Source organism: Athene noctua, chromosome 4, assembly GCF_965140245.1.
Source record: "Athene noctua chromosome 4, bAthNoc1.hap1.1, whole genome shotgun sequence".
NCBI classification, from domain to species: domain Eukaryota; kingdom Metazoa; phylum Chordata; class Aves; order Strigiformes; family Strigidae; genus Athene; species Athene noctua.
In genome coordinates, this window is record NC_134040.1 from 2,127,859 (window position 1) to 2,147,074 (window position 19,216).

The 19,216-nt window shown below is 52.9% G+C and overlaps 2 protein-coding genes across 2 annotated transcripts; one reads left to right on the plus strand and one right to left on the minus strand.

The window, feature by feature from the left end:
* Window positions 1-1,195: 1,195 nt before the first annotated feature.
* PRADC1 (protease associated domain containing 1) lies at window positions 1,196-4,555 on the minus strand. The gene is made up of 5 exons (XM_074904245.1): window positions 4,470-4,555; window positions 3,505-3,605; window positions 3,061-3,170; window positions 1,542-1,709; window positions 1,196-1,334 (listed from the first exon to the last, which is right to left on the minus strand). The coding sequence occupies exons 1-5, from the start codon at window positions 4,522-4,524 to the stop codon at window positions 1,214-1,216; spliced, it is 555 nt and encodes a 184-aa protein (XP_074760346.1). The 5' UTR covers window positions 4,525-4,555; the 3' UTR covers window positions 1,196-1,213.
* A 415-nt stretch (window positions 4,556-4,970) lies between these two features.
* Window positions 4,971-18,590, plus strand: CCT7 (chaperonin containing TCP1 subunit 7). The gene is made up of 12 exons (XM_074903694.1): window positions 4,971-5,059; window positions 6,156-6,309; window positions 7,690-7,796; window positions 8,211-8,336; window positions 8,946-8,998; window positions 9,947-10,118; window positions 11,658-11,822; window positions 12,848-13,036; window positions 13,636-13,733; window positions 14,885-15,017; window positions 16,868-17,074; window positions 17,959-18,590. The coding sequence occupies exons 1-12, from the start codon at window positions 5,054-5,056 to the stop codon at window positions 18,181-18,183; spliced, it is 1,635 nt and encodes a 544-aa protein (XP_074759795.1). The 5' UTR covers window positions 4,971-5,053; the 3' UTR covers window positions 18,184-18,590.
* Window positions 18,591-19,216: the final 626 nt, after the last annotated feature.

A 19,216-nucleotide genomic window follows, 5' to 3' on the forward strand; every position in this document is an offset into this window, starting at 1 on the left:
GACGCAGCGTGGTGCTGGGTGCTTCCCTGCACTGAGATGTCACCGCAGCCGAGCGTTGTCACCTGTCCCACGCCGGCAGCCACTGCTCTCTGCGCTGTCCCGCTCTGCTCACCGTGCGCCTGGAGGGAGAAGATGGCTCCAAGCGACCGACAGGCAGCAGGTTGGGGACGCGCCCTGGGTATTTTCCTCCCCTTTTTGGATTTTGGGGAGGTGTTTTCCTGCCGCTGCGTCCTTCGAGCCTGTGACAGCTGGACTGTGGGACTGCGGGTGACGCTGTAAATGGGCACTTGTGACACTACCATCACCTCCAGCCCTGCACTCTGCTGCTTGTCCCCAGCTGTCCCAGGGCCACAGCCCCTTCAGTGTTCGTAATAAACCAAGACTGGTGACACGGCCGTATCATTTGTACCCATAAAGTGGAGGCAGGGGGTGAGGGACAGAGATGAGGGCTGCGACCCAGGGGCTGGTCCCAGTGGGGACACGGAGGGCTGGGGGTGAGGGACAAGAGACCCGCTGAGATCTGGGCTCTGGATCTACAGCCAGTTCAGCCCTGGGGCTGGATCCCCAAGGCCATTGCTGCCCCGGTGTGTGACAGCCCCGTGCTGCACAGGGGTCTGGCAGTGAGTGTGAGCCCTGTCCTAGCTGCAGGAGGTACCTTGGGAAGTTTACTAAGAAAAACACCAAGGGATGAGATTTGTCACTTCATCCCCTGGCCGATTAAAAAAGAAAAAAAAAAAAGAGGAACTTCCCTTTCTCTAAAACTTGTTCACACTTCATTAGCTCAGACAAAAATATACAGATGCTGGGCGAGCCCTGCTAGTACAGACCAAGCCTGTATCTCTCTCCCTCCCATCCCTCTCTGGCTGTAACCCTGCATCCCTCTACATCAGCAGCACAAATTACTGGTGGCATCTTACATATCGTTAAAATGTTACTTGGGGAAGTACAGGCCTGTTCTGGGCCATCTCCTCCCTCCCACAAAGTCACTGCAAAGGGTGCTGGGTGCCAGGTTCAAGGTTGCCACCACGGGGGCTGGTGGTTGCCCTTCAGCCACGCTCCGGTGGCAGCACAAAGGTCTCCTGGTTGCTGGATTCAGCGAGGCTGGGCAGTGGAATCTCTGGAGTGTGGTGGGATCTTTTCCTCAAACCTGGGGCCCGGGGGCAAGCTTCTGGGATCCACCGAGAAGTCCTCGATCCGCTGCAGCCTCCTGCTGCTACCAGAAGGTCCACGGGGGCTGCATCATTTCGTAGGTGGGGATGCTGGTGACATTGACAGGGATGGAGATGACGGCCCAGGGGAGCCCGTGCTGCTCCAGGGAGCGTCTGATCATGTATCTGGAAGGATAAAGAAGTGACAGGCACACGTGAGCTGCCTGAGGTGGGACTGTGGATCCCAGACGTGAGCGTAAACCACAAACTGGCTCAAACAGAAACTCTGCGGATTAATTATGACTAAATCCACTGAAAATCTGGCTCATCAGATCAGCCCATGAGATGTTCTGTATTTGAGAAGATGAAATGTCTCCTGAGCAAGGCACCTACCCGTCCCTGCCCAGCAGGAAGAGCGCGGGGATGTCGGCTGTGCGCCTGGTGCTGTCCTGGATCATCTCGATGTAGAAGCTGTCGTTATCGTAGGCATTGTCTGCGATGATCACCGCCCGTCCGCCGTGCTCCTGGATCACACGCGTCTTCGACAGGAATGAGCAACCCCTGGGGCAGAGAAAGACAAATCTTTGGTGGCCACCGGTGGATCCTTAGCAGGTACAAAATCTTCAAGTGTCAGAACTCGCCTAGATATGCCCAAATCAAGGACCATCCCTGGCCCTGCGCCTCCCTCAAACCCTGCTCCTCTTGGGAGTCTGTGATTTAGGCACAAGCTGCCCACACTCGGCCATTTTCTCCCAAGAAAAAAAATCATAAAATTATGGAGTGGTTTGGGTTGGAAGGGGATTTAAAGATCATCCAGTCCCACCCCCATGCCCCGGGCAGGGCCACCTTCCACCAGCCCAGGTTGCCCAAAGCCCCGTCCAACCTGGCCTTGAACCCTTCCAGGGAGGGGGCAGCCACAGCTTCTCTGGGCAGCCTGTGCCAGGGCCTCACCCCCCTCACAGGGAACAATTTCTGCCTCAGATCTGATCTAAATCTCCCCTCTGTCAGTTTAACCCCGTTCCCCCTCGTCCTATCCCTCCCCCTGATGACAAGTCCCTCCCCCCGTTCCCGCAGCCCCTTTCAGCCCTGGGGGGCCGCTCTAAGGTCTCCCCGGAGCCTTCTCTTCTCCAGCTGAACCCCCCAACTCTCCCAGCCTGTCCTCACAGGGGGGCTCCAGCCCCCCGAGCATCTCCGTGGCCTCCTCTGGCCCCGCTCCAGCAGGTCCGTGTCCTTCTGCTGTTGGTGCCCCAGAGCTGGACCCAGCCCTGCAGGGGGGTCTCCCAGAGCGGAGCAGAGGGGGAGAATCCCCCCCCTCGCCCTGTGCCCACCCTGCTCGGGGTGCAGCCCAGCACACCGTTGGCTTTCTGGGCTGTGAGTGCCCATTGCTGGCTCACAGTCAGTTTTCCCTCTACCAACACCCCCAAGTTCTTCTCCTTGGGGCTGCTCTCAATCCACTCCTCGCCCAGCCTGGATTTGTGCCTGGGATTGCCCCAGCCCATGTGCAGGACCTTGCAGTTGGCCTTGTTGAACTCCATGAGGTTTGCACATCCCACCTCTCCAGCCTGTCTACTCCTGTCTGGATGGATCCCTTCCCTCCAGCGCATCGACCACACCACACAGCTTGGTGGTGTTGGCAAACGTGCGGAGGGTGCCCTCGATCCCACTGTCCATGTCGCCAACAAAGATAAAGTAAACTAAAACCAGCTTTTGCTACCTTAGCACAGGCTGTTTTCTAAGAGACGCATCATGAAACGCTCTGGGGTAGGAGCACGCTCCCGTTTTCCCTGTATACCCACCTGGGGTAAGTCAGGGGAAGAAGCTGGAGGTGATGGTACATAGCGATGGCACTGTCACCCTCTGCTCCCCTCCCACCCCGGGGTCCCCCCCCCAGCTCCCGTGCTGCCAGACGTACCCCCTCTCCACCAAGGCAATCTGGTCCTGGATGAAGACGCCATTATTGAGCTCTCCGCAGGCTTCGGGGGGATCCGCCGGGACCAGGTGGATCTGCTCGTACCTTGTGTTCTCCGAGAAGGAGACAGGCAGGGGTGAACGAGGGGGGTTTGGGGCTGCTTCTTGCCCCCCACCCCACCGCAGCCATCCCCACTGTCCCATGCCCTGCTCACCCCTGTGCTGGGGGTGATTTTGGGGAGATTTAGGACTCGGGAGGTGCAGGTTGCCTCATTCCAACCCCCGCGGAGGCCAAAGGCAGGGACCAGCGTGTGCCACCTTCCTAAGGGCAGGCTCACAGAAAGAATAATTAGCTCAATTTTTATAAAAAGCTTCAAATCACGAGGCCCTACAATGGAGAAATAGTAGGATGGGGTGACCCAAACTGATAAATTCAGTTAATACTTACAAACACGCCACCAAAATCCTTGGCCGGAGTGGCAGTGAAGATGTAGCGGATGTCTCCAGGGCTCAGCACTTGGAAATACAAGTATTCATGGATGCGTAAACCTGGGTGTGCGTGGAGAGAGGCGAGAGGCAGAGAAAAGAAAAAGGAACATTCCTGAAAAAAGGGAAAATACCCAGCTACCGCTCTTGCACTGTGCCATGCTGAAGGGAATGTTACCCTTTGACACTGCCAGTCCCTGGCCAGGCCCTGGGGCTGAGGACCTAAAATGCTGGATTGCGCCCGGGGTGCATGAGGGGAAGGGGAAAATGCAGCTGGACCACGGGGGAAAAGGGGTGACGTGCACTGAGATCGGAGTGCACGGAGGGGAAATGCGCTTGGACTGAGGCAGCCTGAAAAGAAATGCAGCTGGGATGGGGTGCAGGAGGGGAAATGTAATGGGGTTGGGGTGCATGGAAGGGAAATGCACCCAGACTGGGGTGCAGGAGGGGAAACGCACCCAGAATGAAGAACTGGATGGAGAAATGCAACTAGGTCGGGTGCGTTGAGGGAAATGCGCCTGGATCGTGATGCACCAAGGAGAAAGGCAACCGGACTGGGGTGCAGGAGGGGAAATGCACTGGAGCTGGGGTGCAGTGATGGGAAATGCAGCGGGATTGGGGTGCGGGAGGGGAAATGAAATGGAGCTGGGGTGCATGGAGGGGAAATGCACCCGGATCAGAGTGCACGGAGGGGAAATGCACCCAGAATGGGGTGCAGGAGGGGAAATGCAATGGGACTGGGGTGCGCTGAGGAGAAATGCAGCCGGACTGGGGTGCAGGAGGGGAAATGCAATGGGGCCGGGGTGCACTGAGGGGAAGTGCACCCGGATTAAGGTGCAGGAGGGGAAATGCACCCGGAGCGGGGTGCCCCGAGGGGAAAGGCAGCCGGTCCGAGGTGCCGGGGCCGGGCGGGCCGCTCGCACTCACCGCGGGCCGGGCAGGAGCAGAGGCAGAGGCAGAGCCAGAGCGACCGGCGGAGCATGGCTGCGCCCGGCGCCGCCAGCCGCCCCGCCCGCCCCCGCCCCCAGCCCATTGGCGGCGCCCCCGCGCTGCGCCTTCCTATTGGCTCAATCCGCCATCAATCTCCTGAGGGACGAGGAGGGCAAGCGCAGAGGCCTACCCGGCCCCGGGCCGCGGCTGCGCTCTGGGTCCCTGTCACCGCGGTGTCCCCTCCTGCGGCGGCGGGGCCTCGGCGTCCCCGCCAAACAGAGCTCCATCCGCCAGCCCTGCTCGCCTCACGTGCCCCATATTTTTTTCCCCCTGACAAATCCTGAGCCGCACTCCCGCGCCGGTTCACCCCGCTCGCTGCCTCTCTATGGTTGTTCGGGGAGGAAGGGCGCTTCGCCGGGGCCGCTCTGTCCTCCCCGTACCACAGAGAGCGCGGCCGGAAGCGGTCGCCCCAGCAACGCGCGTTTCCCTGCCCGCCCCGGGGAAGCTTCTGGGCGGGCGCGGTGCATTGTGGGGTGGGGCCTGTCTGAGGAGGGGGAGCCGCAGCGAGGAGCGCCGCCGGGATGATGGTGAGTGTCATCCGCCGCCATCCGCGCCCCGCCGCCCGGGGACGGCCTCCGCCACCCTCCGGGGGGCCGCCTTGTGGAGGGGTTGTGGCGGGGCCGGTGCGTCTTTCAGGGGCGGCGGGGATGTGTGTGTGTGTGGATGGTGGAGGCCGCCCTGCCGCTGAGGCCTTGTGGCGTGAGGGGGACGAGTCCGGCCTCGCCGTTCCCGCGGCGGGAGCGGTGAGTTCTGCGAGTTGGAGCTCCCAGAGCCCCGACCCGCGTCCTCCGGCCCCATGGCAGCGTCTCCTCAGCCGCACGGCCCAGCTACTCCCCCCCCAACCTCGGCTGCGCGTCCCCCTCGGCCCCGGCGCTCCCCAGCTCGCAGCCCCGTTACTCAGGAGCAGGCAGGCTGGGGCACAGCGGCGGCCTGGCTCGCTCTCCCCTTCTTTTCTCGGGGGTGCAAGGGTTTCTCTACCGTCGAGATCCCAGCTCTGATGGGTATGGAAAAACTCGGCATGTTTTCTTGCCCCAAATCTTCCCTGATTTTAGGGAGCCCTGACTGTGATCCTCACGCCCCTCTTCTGCTCTCACAGACCCTCAGCCGCATCTTTGTCGCTCTTCAGCGCAGTATAATTTTACTCTGTGCCCGCAGGTGGCTGTTTAAAAGCGGGTGTCTCACAGACTTTGGCTGTGTCTGAGCTTCGCCTGTAGGGCATGTTTGGCTTGCTTTTTCGGAAGGGCTGGTGCCCTCTCAGAGCAGTGAGAAGCCCTTGCTTGCTGCGGCCTCGGATACCCTCTGCGCTGCCTCCAGCAGAGTTTATTGTCGGGGAGGTGTAATCACTTAAATTGTGCTCGTCTACCCCATCCTCTCTGAAAGCATCTTTCAGCAGTTGCCACCAGTACCGTCCCAGAGAGTATACTGGAGACAGCCGGGTGAATTCCAGTTACACTGCGGGAGGTGGAAAGTAGTTGGACTGTGTGAAGGCAGAGGAGTTTTGAGGGGGCTGTAAGTTTTGCTCTGGGCCTTTTTGCATGATGGTAGCTTGCTGGGCTGTGTGAGGAGTTAGCTCGCAGGTCGTTGGGATGGGAGTAACGGCTCTGCTGTGGATTCTCTCTTCAGCCAACACCCGTTATCCTGCTGAAGGAGGGGACGGACACCTCGCAGGGCATCCCCCAGCTCGTCAGCAACATCAATGCCTGCCAGGTTATCGCTGAGGCTGTGCGCACTACCCTGGGACCTCGGGGCATGGACAAGCTCATTGTGGATGACCGGGGTAAGCGCTGGGCTGTGGCCTCTCGCAGTTGTGTGGAAAAGTGACTTGGGAAGAACCCCCAAGTGGTTTGCATGCTGGCGGTCTATCTTTGTATCCATGAAAACCCGCATTTGCATCTAAGCAGGCTTCAACTTCCTCACCCTGTGCTAAACTCTCACAGTAGAGAGAGTTTAGTTCAGTTTCTGTCTCTGTGTTTGGTTTAACACCTTGATTCTCACCTCCACGGCTGCTGAGAAGAAAATTATCAGACCTACCTGGGAAACTACCCGTTTGCTGCTTACTAGCCTGAGTTAAGGCAGCTGTGTCTCCGCTGTGGGATTAGGTAGATCCAGGCTTGGTGGGACTAGAGATGAGAAAGTCCATGCCACAAAGGAGAAACGGTGTCTTGAACCTGACCTTCAGGCATCCTTCACCGTCTCTACTTATTTTTTTAAATGATGCTCATAATACGTGTGGGGTTACTCAGCACTTGTGGCGGAGCGTGAGGTCAGTGGGTGTTATTGGGTTGATTTTTTAAAATGGGATTTAGGGATGAGACTTGTCTCCCTTGGAAAAGACTTGTATGAAGTCACCAAACTAATTTATTGTTTGTGGCTTTTTATTGCTGTTACCGAAGGGTGGAGTGGAAGGTCTTATTTAAATACAAATAGGAACTGTAATAACTCTATTAAAAAGGGTAATTGCATTTAAATTTACCTAAAAACTAATATGATTGATTTCTAGTCTCACTTTGTGTGAGTGTCAGATTAGAACATCTGTTTTTGTCTGTCTGGGGCGGCTATTGAGAACTAAGGGAGAAATGAATGTAAAGCCTCTGTTAATTGATGTGGAGAGTTGTTCTGCAATCAAATGAGCTTCACTTAATCTGCTCCAAAAATGGACTAAAAAGCTGCTGTTAATATGGAATGGAGGTACCTGCTGAGACACCTGCTGTGAAACAGCTGTTCTGGGCTCCCCCTCTCCGTGGGGGTGACCCCTTTTGCCCATTTATAGCTGGATATCTGTAGGAGTGGATTAAAACATTGTGGTGATCACATTTCAAATCACACAGGAGGAAAAATACCAGTCACTTTGCAGAAGAAAAATGATTCTAAGTGGAAATTTAGAACGAGAGCCTATTGTTGTTTAGACATAACAAAATTCACAGTGGTGCAGGGCTTGAGTGGGGAACGCTGTGGTGTAATAACGGGTTGGGGCCACGTTTGACCTGAAAAGCGAAATGGGGAAGCACAGTGAGACTGGCTGCTCTGAAATGATCATTGAATTTACATCTTTCTGAGGTCTGAAAAGCTCCCTTGCGCGGTGGGTGCCCTTTCACAGGGACAAGGGGCTTTACTTTGCAGCAGTCGAGCTCGATTTCCTTTTCTACATCACTCCTAGGCAAAGCCACTATCTCCAACGACGGTGCCACCATCCTGAAGCTCCTCGATGTCGTCCATCCGGCTGCGAAGACGTTGGTGGACATTGCCAAATCTCAAGATGCAGAGGTAGGGGGGTAGCCTGGCTGCACCCGCCCCGTAACACGCTGTGTGCTTTGTGTTGGGAATTGCTCATGGAGTGCTGGTGTTTATTCCTGTTCCTTTATTGATGCTTTCTCTTCTGTGATAACTTTCAAATCTTTTACACTGTTTTCAGCCACATCTGGTGGGTGATTTGGAAATTTGAAAGATCTTAAAGTTCACATTTCCTGAATGTGGGTGACTGGGAGATGAGACTTCACCCTCAAATGGGATGTAGTCTGAACCCAGCCTTTCTCAATCACAAAAGAATCCAACTGAAAACCTGTGAGCAGAGAAAATTTATGAAATTTGACTTCTTCTGGAAGCCCTTGCATGGTTTTGAGGGAGCTTTCACAGTGACTCTGCAGCATGGGGATGACACAGTGTTTCTCCTCCGTGCAGGTTGGTGATGGTACCACGTCTGTCACTCTGCTCGCTGCTGAGTTCCTGAAACAAGTGAAGCCCTACGTGGAGGAAGGCCTCCATCCTCAAATCATCATCCGTGCCTTCCGCACAGCGACGCAGCTGGTAAGGCAGAGCTGAGGGGTGTTCTGGGCTCCACCACAGCGTCTGGGGAGAGGAGTTCTGTGCCAAAGAGGGAAAATGACACACTTTTAGGCAAAATTCAGTAATGAATGGGCGGGGGGAGTGACAGTAGTGATCTCGTGATGTCTTATTGCAAACACCAGCTGCCAGTGAGCTGTTATTACCAGTTAGTACCTCTGGAGTGCTATCGCTTCCTTTGTTTTTTTCCAAGGAAGAATGAATAAATGGGAAAATTCATTTCCCATCCTCCTGATCTCTACTGCTCCTTAGTAAACCTTATGTCTGGTGAAGTCCATCAGTGCCATTAAGCTGAATCTTTTTGGAGGTTAACTCCCTCGGTAGCCCTTTGGTTCCCCAGCTCTCTGCTGAAAGCAGTGGAGCACCTCTGGGCCTCTTCCCAATCCTCTTAAACTTATGTTGGTGTGTTTCCTAGAGTTACTGTGCTGGAAGGGGTGGAATAGCTTAAACGCTTGAAACTTCAGCGATGCTGAAGTAGGGAATAAAAAATAACATAAAATACAAAGAAGTTGGAGATGTGATCAGCTTAGGAGCGTGAATCATTAATCCAGCTGTTGGCTTGTATTTTGACAGGCTGTAAACAAGATCAGAGACATTGCTGTTGCAGTGAAGAAGGAAGATAAAGAGTAAGTTTCCCTTCCAGATGATCTGGTTGTGTAGCTGGTGTGAGGGCGTTTCTGACTTCTGCTGTGGCTCTGGCTGATGTCTCGAGGTTGAGCTCAACACCTGTGGCCCCACACTGGGGTTATTCTCGATTTTGGTTGGGTGTTTTTTTTTTTTTTTAATTTGTTTTTTGAATTTCCTGCTCCTCTGGGTGAGGTGCCATGCTCTCACTTGGGCTGCAGTAAAGGATGTCAGCCAGTGTCTTCCAGTGCACGTGGAGGAAGCTTGGTACTAAAATAAGCGGCCTGATTTCTGTTTTCCAGCGGTGGTGGAGACTTGCTGCTTTTGCTGCAATCAGTGGCAGTGTTAAATTTCTCTGAAAATCAGACCACTTTTTAGCTGATGAATACGTGAAGTTAGATAGCTAATAGCAGTAAGGAAATGATCCCTTCGACTGAGGTGAGAATATTAGATTAATTTTCTTCCTTTTATTTCTTAAACCAAATGAGTCGTATCCTTTTTGCACTACTGTGATGTGAAATCCAGTGGTTCTCATGGTCAGCAGTAACTTGGGAGTTGGATCCCTGTTTCCCTGGTGTCCTTTGTATCATCCACTCTCTTAGGGCAACATAGTTACCTGAGTTAATATTTTAGAGAATGTGCCACTGTTTCAGAAACTTCTTACTGCCTTTGGATGGAGGAGAGGATGCTGAGCCCTGCTGTTTTGCTCAGGCCTGTGGTGTCTAACAGCCAACCCGCCTGGTCGGTGCTAGTCTGATGCTCAGGCTTTAAAAGGGAGAATTGTACTTCTGACAGTCTGGGCTTTGCCATGTCTGCCTTGCTTTCCCTGTCGGTGGAAGGGAGCTGATCTTTAACTCTGAGTGGATTAATCGTGCCGTCCACTTGTGTTTTCTGAGCTTGTGAAAAGAATTAGTGAGTGAACAAAACCTTGTTTCTTCTTTTTCTGGCAGTGAGCAGAGAAGCCTGCTGGAGAAGTGTGCAGCCACAGCCCTGAGCTCCAAGCTGATCTCCCAGAGCAAGGAGTTTTTCTCCAAGATGGTCGTAGATGCTGTCATGATGTTGGATGACTTGTTACAACTCAAAATGATTGGAATCAAGAAGGTGCAGGGAGGTGCTTTGGAAGTAAGTTCTGTTGGAGCCTGTCGTGAAAGGGTAGGAGACACTCATCACCGCTCCTTTGATGGGTTGACTCCAGCAGAAATGCAGCCTGGCTTGACAGTGTCTGTTAAAGAGTTACCAAAGCAAAACAAAGCTGTTGATGTGAGGACAAATCTTAGTGAGTAGGGCTGGATTTCCTCACTGTAGGTAGAAAGTCTGGGTTTTTTAGCCAAATACACTCTTATCTTGCCACCCTCTCTAGCAAATGTTACTGATTCAAATTCCGTTTTCATCTCTGCAAATAGTGAAACTTTTTGGTTTTTGGTGGGAAGTCTTTTGTCTGGAACCAGAAGCCATACAGTCCTGTTTGTCTGCATGAATATCAGGTTGGGAAAAATGCAAAGAAAATGTTGTGAGGGTGCTGCTCTAGCGGTGAGCTGAGTGGTTTATATATGTCTCGTGTGGGACTGCACGCGGGTGCGTGGCAGAGAGTTGTCGTTGGGGTGTGGGACAGCTGGTGTGTCCATGCTCTCTCCTGCCTGTACCTCTTGGAGCTTTGGCCCATCGCTTGGAACCCTGCTGCTGAAAAGTAAAGCCCGCCACAGCCTCTCTGAATTGTTATTCTGTGGCTGTTACTGTCTGTAAACACTCTGCGTGAGCATTTTCATTGAGAAGAGATGTTATAATTAGGCCATTATCTTGCCCAGACAACTAATTTAGTGAATTAGGAACATTTCGGCATCTGTTTTTGTGGTGTCTGGGCCTGCTGGTGTTCTGAGGCTTGTAGAAATTGGTCCCTTGAGGAGGGGGGTGTCTCCTGTTCCACATTAAAGCGGCTCTCCCTGCTCCATATTGTTTTGTCCTTGTATTCTGCTGTCGGACTCCTTGGAGAGCTGTACGAGGATGGTGCAGATAATTTAGCACACTGCTTTTCAGGGTTGGTTTGTGAGAGATCCTGGGTCATCTCAGCCTGTCAGCTGGAGCAGAGGAAGTGTGCTTGTCCTAGCTTAGGAGAGACAGGGATCAGAGCCAAGTCTCCAGTGCATGGTCAGATACTCCTGCAGTAGGAGATGTAGATGCTGATTTCTCTCCCAGCCATGCAGTGAAGAAATTAATTTAAGGGGGGCAGTGTTTGACAGGGCAGCCCTGCTGTAAAACAATCCCGGAGGTGGTGATGGAGCTGGAAAAAACAAACCGGGGGAAAAAAAAAAAAACCACAAACCCAAGCACAGGGCTGGTGGTAAGTGCCCATCTTCAAAGGGTGGAAATGGGAAAGACATCAGAGAGAGACCGGATTGTTCCATCCCTTGATCTTCAGGTTGTCTATAGCATCTCGCTGCAGTGTCTTGAGGGGCAAAAGGAAGTGATAGAAGCTGGTTTTGTGAACAGAGAAGAAAATATTTGCTGCTTATTTCCTTTAGAAGTGGGTTAATCAAAGGAGACAGCTGTTGGTGAGTGCTTTGTAAATGAGGGCTCTGAAAGCAGAGTGTCTCCTGTGGGAGTTATTAACCCTGTTGAGAAAAGCTTGAGAGGCTGAGCCTAACGCAAATCCCTCTCTTCAAGGACTCTCAGCTGGTGGCCGGAGTTGCCTTTAAGAAGACGTTCTCTTACGCCGGGTTTGAAATGCAGCCCAAGAAGTATCAGTCCCCCAAGATCGCCCTGTTGAACGTGGAGCTGGAGCTCAAAGCCGAGAAGGACAATGCCGAAGTCCGAGTGAACACGGTGGAGGTAAGACTCAAAAAGGGGACCCTGTCCTGCTTCCTCACACCCGCAGGATGTGGGATAAAATGGGATTGCCTTCTGCACGTTCCCTCCCCCTCTGAAAATAGCTGGTGGGTGATGCTGCCTCGTTTGGAAGAAGGGTTTGGCAGATGCTGAACTACAGCAGGGTTAGGGCACGTTTCTGCGTGGTCATGGTGCCTCAGCTGTGACAAATCGTCAGCTGTGTGGTGACTTCTTCATGCCTAGCAAGTGGCCTTCCAGGGAAAGCGTATTCAGCAGTGCTTTACATGCTGAAACAGCCTCTGCAAACAAGGTAGCTGTTTGGACAGTGATTCTCTTCCCACCTTGTTAAAATACCTTTATGAAACATGGTTGTTCTCCGACACCTTGGAAAGTGTTTAATACATTTGGTTGCTGCGTGTCTGTGGTATCGAAAGATCTCCGGGAGCTTTGCTGTTGGACTCTTAGGCCCCACTGTGATCAATAAATTGTTTCCTCTCTGCCGCGGTGAACACGATGGTCCATTCTGGTGTTGGCTGCCCTGTGTGGTGTTGCTGTGTGCTTTTGTAAGCTTTCCCAGCTGCTGTGGCTGTATTTCCCTGACAGCTAGAGTACGACAGGCTTGTAAAGTGTGAAGTTTCTCAGGAGCTGTGGTTTTCCTCTGGGAGAGATACTGGAAGTCTCTCCACCCTGACATCCACCCACTCTTCTATAAACACCTCTCAGCCACCAGTATAATCCCTTCTTCCTCCCTGTGCTCTGCTGTCTCTGCCTCTCTCACTTCATCCAGCCCCTTCATCGACTTGGTTTTGCTGCTGGAAGCATTTTAACAGACATGGCTCTTCGGCATAAAATAGAAGTGACCTAAAATCACCTGTGAGTCCTAGAAAGCAGCTGTCTGCTGGGACTGCGCGGAGCAGCATCGCTGCTGCCTTTATTTTAGAAGAGCTCTCCCCTCACAGGCGCCGCAGGCGGTGTTTGCCATCCCTTGTAACCTGAGTGCTCGTCCCTTTCTCTCTCCTCCCTCCTAGGATTACCAGGCCATTGTGGATGCTGAGTGGAACATCCTGTATGACAAACTAGACAAAATCCACAAGTCGGGAGCCAAAGTTGTCCTCTCCAAACTTCCCATCGGTGATGTGGCTACGCAGTACTTTGCAGATAGAGACATGTTTTGTGCCGGCCGTGTTCCGGAAGAAGATCTCAAGCGAACTATGATGGTGAGCTACCTTGTTCCAGAATAAAGACTTTTGATTTAGTTTTAACAATGCCAGGCTGGTCATTCCCAAAACAGGGCAGCAATCAATTACTGAACATGCCGTTCCTTACAAATATTTAAAACAGCATCACTTTTGCCAGTGTAGTTATTAGGTAAAGTTGCCATATACTGACAAAGCTGTTCCTGATGGAATGAACAATCTACGCTGCTTTTTTGTGTTTCTCTGATGTTATATATTAGGGTCTGTGCATTACATTGGTAGAGATTTGTTTTCCCTGGCTCTTGCTGGTTCCATGGTAGGTTTTTTAATTTTTTTTTCTCCTAAGCTTTCTTTGTGTAGCTGCTGGACTCTAGAGCCTGTGAGTCAGCACTTAGAAGCACCATAATCTTATTTTGCTGTTGAGGATTATTTCTGATGTTGGTAGCCTGCATAGACACATGAGATGGGAGGGGAAGTAAAACGTTTTTTTCCTGAATCTGGCCTGCAGGATGATTTTGCATCAGCTAAAAGGCTGGGCTGTCTGAAGAGAGGGAGTGTGCTGGGCAAATTTGTCGTGTTTGTCGGTGTTGGTAAAGCTGCTTTATCTCCTTCCTGTGCAGGCCTGTGGCGGTTCCATCCAGACTAGTGTCAATGCCCTGTCAGATGATGTCCTGGGCCGATGTGAGCTCTTTGAGGAGACTCAGATTGGAGGAGAGAGGTAAATACACCAGCTCTGAACTTGTAGTTCTGTGTAAGCGCTCTGGTATTTGTTTGAAAAGTCAGGGTTTAGGTGTTGGCAGGTTTGAGCATCTCTCTAGGTGATGGTGTGAAAACAAGATGGTGTTATTGCTGCTTTTTATGAGGCTGAGGGAGAGGGCAGGAGTAAACTTTCATCTAAATCACAGAATCATTCAGGTGGGAAAAGCCCCTCAGGATCACCGAGTCCAACCCTCAGTCCGACTCCGCAAAGTTCTCCCCTACCCCACATCCCCCACAGCTCATCCCAACGGCCCTGAAACCCCCCCAGGGATGGGGACTGCCCCCTCCCTGGGCAGCCTCTTCCACTCTCGGACCACTCTTGCTGGGAAACATTTTCTCCTCCTGCCCAGCCTGAGCCTCCCCTGGGGCAGTTTCCAGCCGTTCCCTCTTGTCCTGTCCCTGATCCCCTGGGAGCAGAGCCCAGCCCCAGCCTCTCTGCAATGTCCTGGCAGGAGCTGCAGAGAGGGATGAGGGCTCCCCTCAGCCTCCTCCTCCTCACACTGAACACTCCCAGCTCCTTCCCTGCCTCCTCACGGGATTGATTCTCCAGGCCCTTCACCCGCTTCATTGCCCTCCTCTGAACTTGCTCCGGCACCTCTTACATGCTTTAAAAATACGTATTTATTCTTCAGTGCCTTGTAGTAAGCTTAGTGCTATTTTTTCATTCCTAACTGAAAAGCAAGGCCTTTTGGGGTTGATTGTGGCACTTGTCTGATAGCCCACAGTGCCACTTGACTCAGTGCAGACGAAGCTGGGTGCTGTATAATGGGGGGTTCTTCCCATCGATGGAGGCGAGATCCTCTTTGGGGCTATCTGCTAGCCCCTGCGCTGCTTCTGCCAAGTGGAAATAAGAGCAGTGGTTGAGCGCAAAGCCCTGGCAACAAGAAAAGAGTGGATTTTCCTGGGTCAGCTTGAATTGCACTTGTGTAGTGCCTGGCTCCTCTCCTCAGCTCAAGATCTGATGTAGGGGCACTATGTAGGGTGAAATGGCTTCAGCCATGCATCTGGCTTGTGGAGAAATTCTCTGTTGCCAGCCTGTCGTATCGGTGTGAAGCCTGTTCAGCAGCAGCATGGGATGCTGTAACCCTCCCCGCGTTGTGCCGTTGGCAGGTATAACTTCTTCACTGGCTGCCCGAAGGCAAAAACTTGCACGATAATCCTGCGAGGGGGTGCGGAGCAGTTCATGGAAGAGACAGAACGCTCCCTGCACGATGCCATCATGATAGTCAGGAGGGCAATCAAGGTAAGGACCAGGGGACATCCCTCCCTGCTGGATTGGCACTGGGCTTGTTGGGTGGACTTGGCACAGCTGTAACTTTTCCTAGAAACCTTCTCACACACCAGCATTTGGCTGAGGTCTCTTGGGAGAGACTGGGGAGCTCTCAGCTGGTGGAGTGGAGCGTGCAGACAGGCAGCATCTGATTGATCGAACTCGAGTGCTGTTCCTTGGCTGGAGCAGTGTTGTCTTGGCCAACTGCTTTTCAGGCACGCCTGGTTTTTGCCTTCTCTTCAGTACAGCTGTAATTTGTGCTTGCGGGGTTGTGGTGTGTTCTGTAAACACCTCCATCCTAAAGGGAACACCATCTTCTGGGTGTGTCGGGGTGGTGGGTTGACCCTGGATAGGTGTCAGGCGCCCACCAAAGCTGCTCTGTCACTCCCCTCCTCAGCTGGACAAAGGAGAGAAAATATAATGAAAACCTTGTGGGTTGAGTTAAGGACGGGGAGAGATCACTCACCAATTACTGTCACGGTCAAAAGACTTGACTTGAGGAAATTAGTTTAATTTATTACCAATCAAATCCGAGTAGGATAATGAGAAATAAAATCAAATCTTAAAACACCTTCCTCCCACCCCTCCCTTCTTCCTGGGCTTAACTTTACTCCTGATTTTCTTCACTTTCTCCCCAAGCAGCACGGATGGCAGGGGATGGGGGTTGCGGTCAGTTCATCACCCCTTGTCTCTGCCGCCCCTTCCTCCTCAGGGGAGGACTCCTCACACTCCTCCCCTGCCCCAGCGTGGGGTCCCCCCGGGCTGCAGGTGGGTCTCTGCTCCCCCGTGGCCTCCCTGGGCACAGCTGCCTCCCCATGGGCTGCCCCACGGGCTGCAGGGGAACCTCTGCTCCGGGCCTGGAGCACCTCCTGCCCTCCTCCTGCACTGACCGGGGCTGCGGAGATGCTGCTCTCACACATTCGCACTCCTCTCTCTGTTACTGTTCCAGTTTTCCCTTTATCTTCCTTAAATACATTCTCCCGGAGGCGCTGCCACCCTCGCTGACGGGCTCAGCCTTGGCCAGTGCTGGGTCCATCCTGGAGCCGGCCGGCGTTGGCTCTGTCGGACATGGGGGAAGCTTCAGCAGCTCCTCACAGCAGCCACCCCTGTGCCCCCCTGCCACCAAAACCTTGCCCTGCAGACCCCATAGAGTTGAGTAGCTCTTCAGTAGATTTGAGTAGAAGGCTCGATGCCTGTTAAAGCCACTTGTTCCCTCTCTTGGTGCCCAGTCCGAGGGGTAACTTTCCCCTGGCTGTGCAGGCAGGCTGGGAACGTTGAACAAAATCTGAGGCACGTGTGAGCGTGGGTTCTGCCGGTGGAGTTGCTGGTCCCGTGTGATAGATGCTGCCTAACTGCTGGTGTTTCTGGGTTATGCATAATAACGTGTTAATGTGGTGTTTTCTGGTTAAAAACAGCTTTGAGGCTGACTGCCCTGAGGGGATGGGAAGAAGCATTTCAGGATTTTCAGAACTTTTGCTTTCAGGAAGAACATCCTGATCTCCCTACTGAAACAAAGTGGGGGGGAATAGCAGAACTTGGCTGCGAAGTGCTACTGCAAATACTGTTTAATTTTGAATGTTTTACGGAAGTGAGAGAAATGTGCCCAACGCAGGGGCCTGTGCTGTGCCATCACCCCCTGCCCGGTACAGCATCCCCAAACCACCCCTTTACCTTGTGCACAGCTGGGAGCTGCTGCTGGAGACTTTGTGGCCTGTCTGAAGCTCCCAGCAAAGCTGGTGTGTGCAGCCCTTGCAGGAAGGGAGGATTTCCTGCTCTCCTCTTTCCTGGAACAAGAGTGAGCGTTTTCCCCTTTTTTCTTTCAGAACGACTCGGTTGTTGCCGGCGGTGGTGCGATAGAGATGGAACTTTCCAAATACCTCCGGGACTATTCCAGGACCATTCCAGGCAAGCAGCAGCTGCTGATAGGTGCTTACGCTAAAGCCCTCGAGATCATTCCCCGCCAGCTCTGTGACAATGCTGGCTTTGATGCCACCAACATACTGAACAAGCTCCGAGCCAAGCACGCGCAGGTGGGTGCCCACCGAGGGCTCTTAGGGAGAACCAGCTGGGCACGTGATCATTTTGCTTTCTTTCTTCCTTATTTTTGAGCCTGCCGGATCTGGTGTAATTCAGCTAAGCCCATGTTAGGCTCATGTCCCCTTTGATTAAAGGCAGCGTTTTCTTTTCAGATCAAGTGTAGGCTTGGTGCAGTTTCTATAAAAGGAAATGATCTGTTTTCCCTTTGATCACAGCTGTCGGGTGACTTCTAGAGCGGCGAGTTTTGATTTGCTTTTTAAAAATGCATCATTTGTCAGGAGGGAGGCTTCTATATTAAACATTAAAGTAATCAGAGTATAGAAGTTGGCCGAGCTCTGTGTTTTTCAGGGGAGCTATGGCCCGCAGATCCTGATTTGCTCATGGTCCTTTCAGACCTTGTGCGCACACCCCATCCGAATTCAGGCATTTGGAGGTTTCCCCTTGGCTCCTCTCAGAAGCAGCTGCTGCTTTGTGGGGTCACTCCCACCACATTACACCCTGCTGATGATTGTGAAATGAAGTGGAACGCCCCAAAAGGAGCAGCTGTATCTTGGGCTGCAAAAACCGGGGCAGTAAGACAGGGGTGGGGTGGACACCAGTCCTGTAAGGCTTCTACAGCTGCTCTCTGAAATGGAGCATGCCTGTTTTGTGAGGCTTTGCTGGCACGGTTTGCTGCCAACAAAGGCTTTCTGGGTGTGTTTTCTTTTTTTGTGTGTGTTTCCCGCAAATACTCTTCCTTCATACGGCAAGGTCCAGTCTCTGCCTCTCCCTTAACATCTTCATGTCTTTGTCTCCCAGTGCACTTTGTTTCCCAGGGTCCCGAAGTCCAAACCAGCCCAATAATGAGACCCTCATCCCTCTTCTCTCCCCCCCCCAGGGAGGGATGTGGTACGGCGTGGACGTCAACAACGAGGACATCGCCGACAACTTCGAGGCCTGCGTGTGGGAGCCGGCCATCGTGCGCATCAACGCGCTGACGGCGGCCTCCGAGGCCGCCTGCCTCATCGTCTCCGTGGACGAAACCATCAAGAACCCTCGTTCCACCGTGGACGCTGCGCCCGGCGGCCGGGGCCGGGGCCGAGGTAGACCCCACAACCACTGAGATTCCTCCCCGCCACCTTGCTCAGGGGGCTGGCGCTCTCCTCCCACGTGCAAAGTGAGAAAGAATCGATTTCTAGTTTAATTAACGGGTCGTTTACCAGATGGTCATTTTGAGGGCTTGCAGGCAACCACTGGCCTTGTTTAATTAGAGTCAAATCTTGGCCTGGGCAGTGGCAACCTCCTGAGAGATGCCCTGCCCCAACATTTCCTACACAGCACTGATCCCCTTAGGCTCGCCTCGTCCTTCCGCGGAGAGTGGAGCCCTCTTCAATGCTGGTAGTGCAGCGAGCGTGAGGGTTTAGTCCTATTTATACTTTTTTTTTTTTTTTTTTTTTCCTCCCAACTGGGGGTTTTGACCCCAGGCTCAAACACAATAAAAAGATGACTTTGTTTCAGTGGCAAACCAGGGCATTCTTCCATTCTCTGCTGCTTGCTTCATTCCGCGGGGTGGTAGCTTATGGTTAAAAGTTAAAAGATTTTAACTTTTCTGCCTGGTTTTTGCTCCGTTTCAAAGCAGGTGCTGTGCTGGGGAGCAGGATTCCTAGCACACGCCAGTTTTGCTTCCCAGGTAGATCTGGGTGTGTGTTTTCTCCTGGAGCTCTCCAGTACTGCATAGTGATGTTCCTACTTGCTTTTGCTTCATTTCCATCTCACCTTCTGCTCCTCAGACCTCTGCAGCCCTGGCGAGGGGCTCTGGGTGGGTGGGTGGGGTTGTGTGGGGCTGGTGGTGCTTCAGGGGTAGATTTGGATTCCTGGGGGTGTCTCCAGCAGGAAAATTCTCTTGGGGAGAGTTGAATGTGGTGTCACGAAAGCGTTAATGGAGAACAGCGGAAGAAATTTTGTGTCGATCTGGTGCCAACCCTTTGAGATTGCATTGAATTAGGCAAATCAATGGTGCGTTATGCCCCAAAATGTGTTACTTTTGCCCCGTTTCCAGAGCAACAGCACCAGCCCCCTTAGTGTGACCCTCGTGGCTGTTCATCTTGCCTGAAGCCCGTTAGGCAGTGTGGGAGCGGTCGTACTGAAAAGCAAAC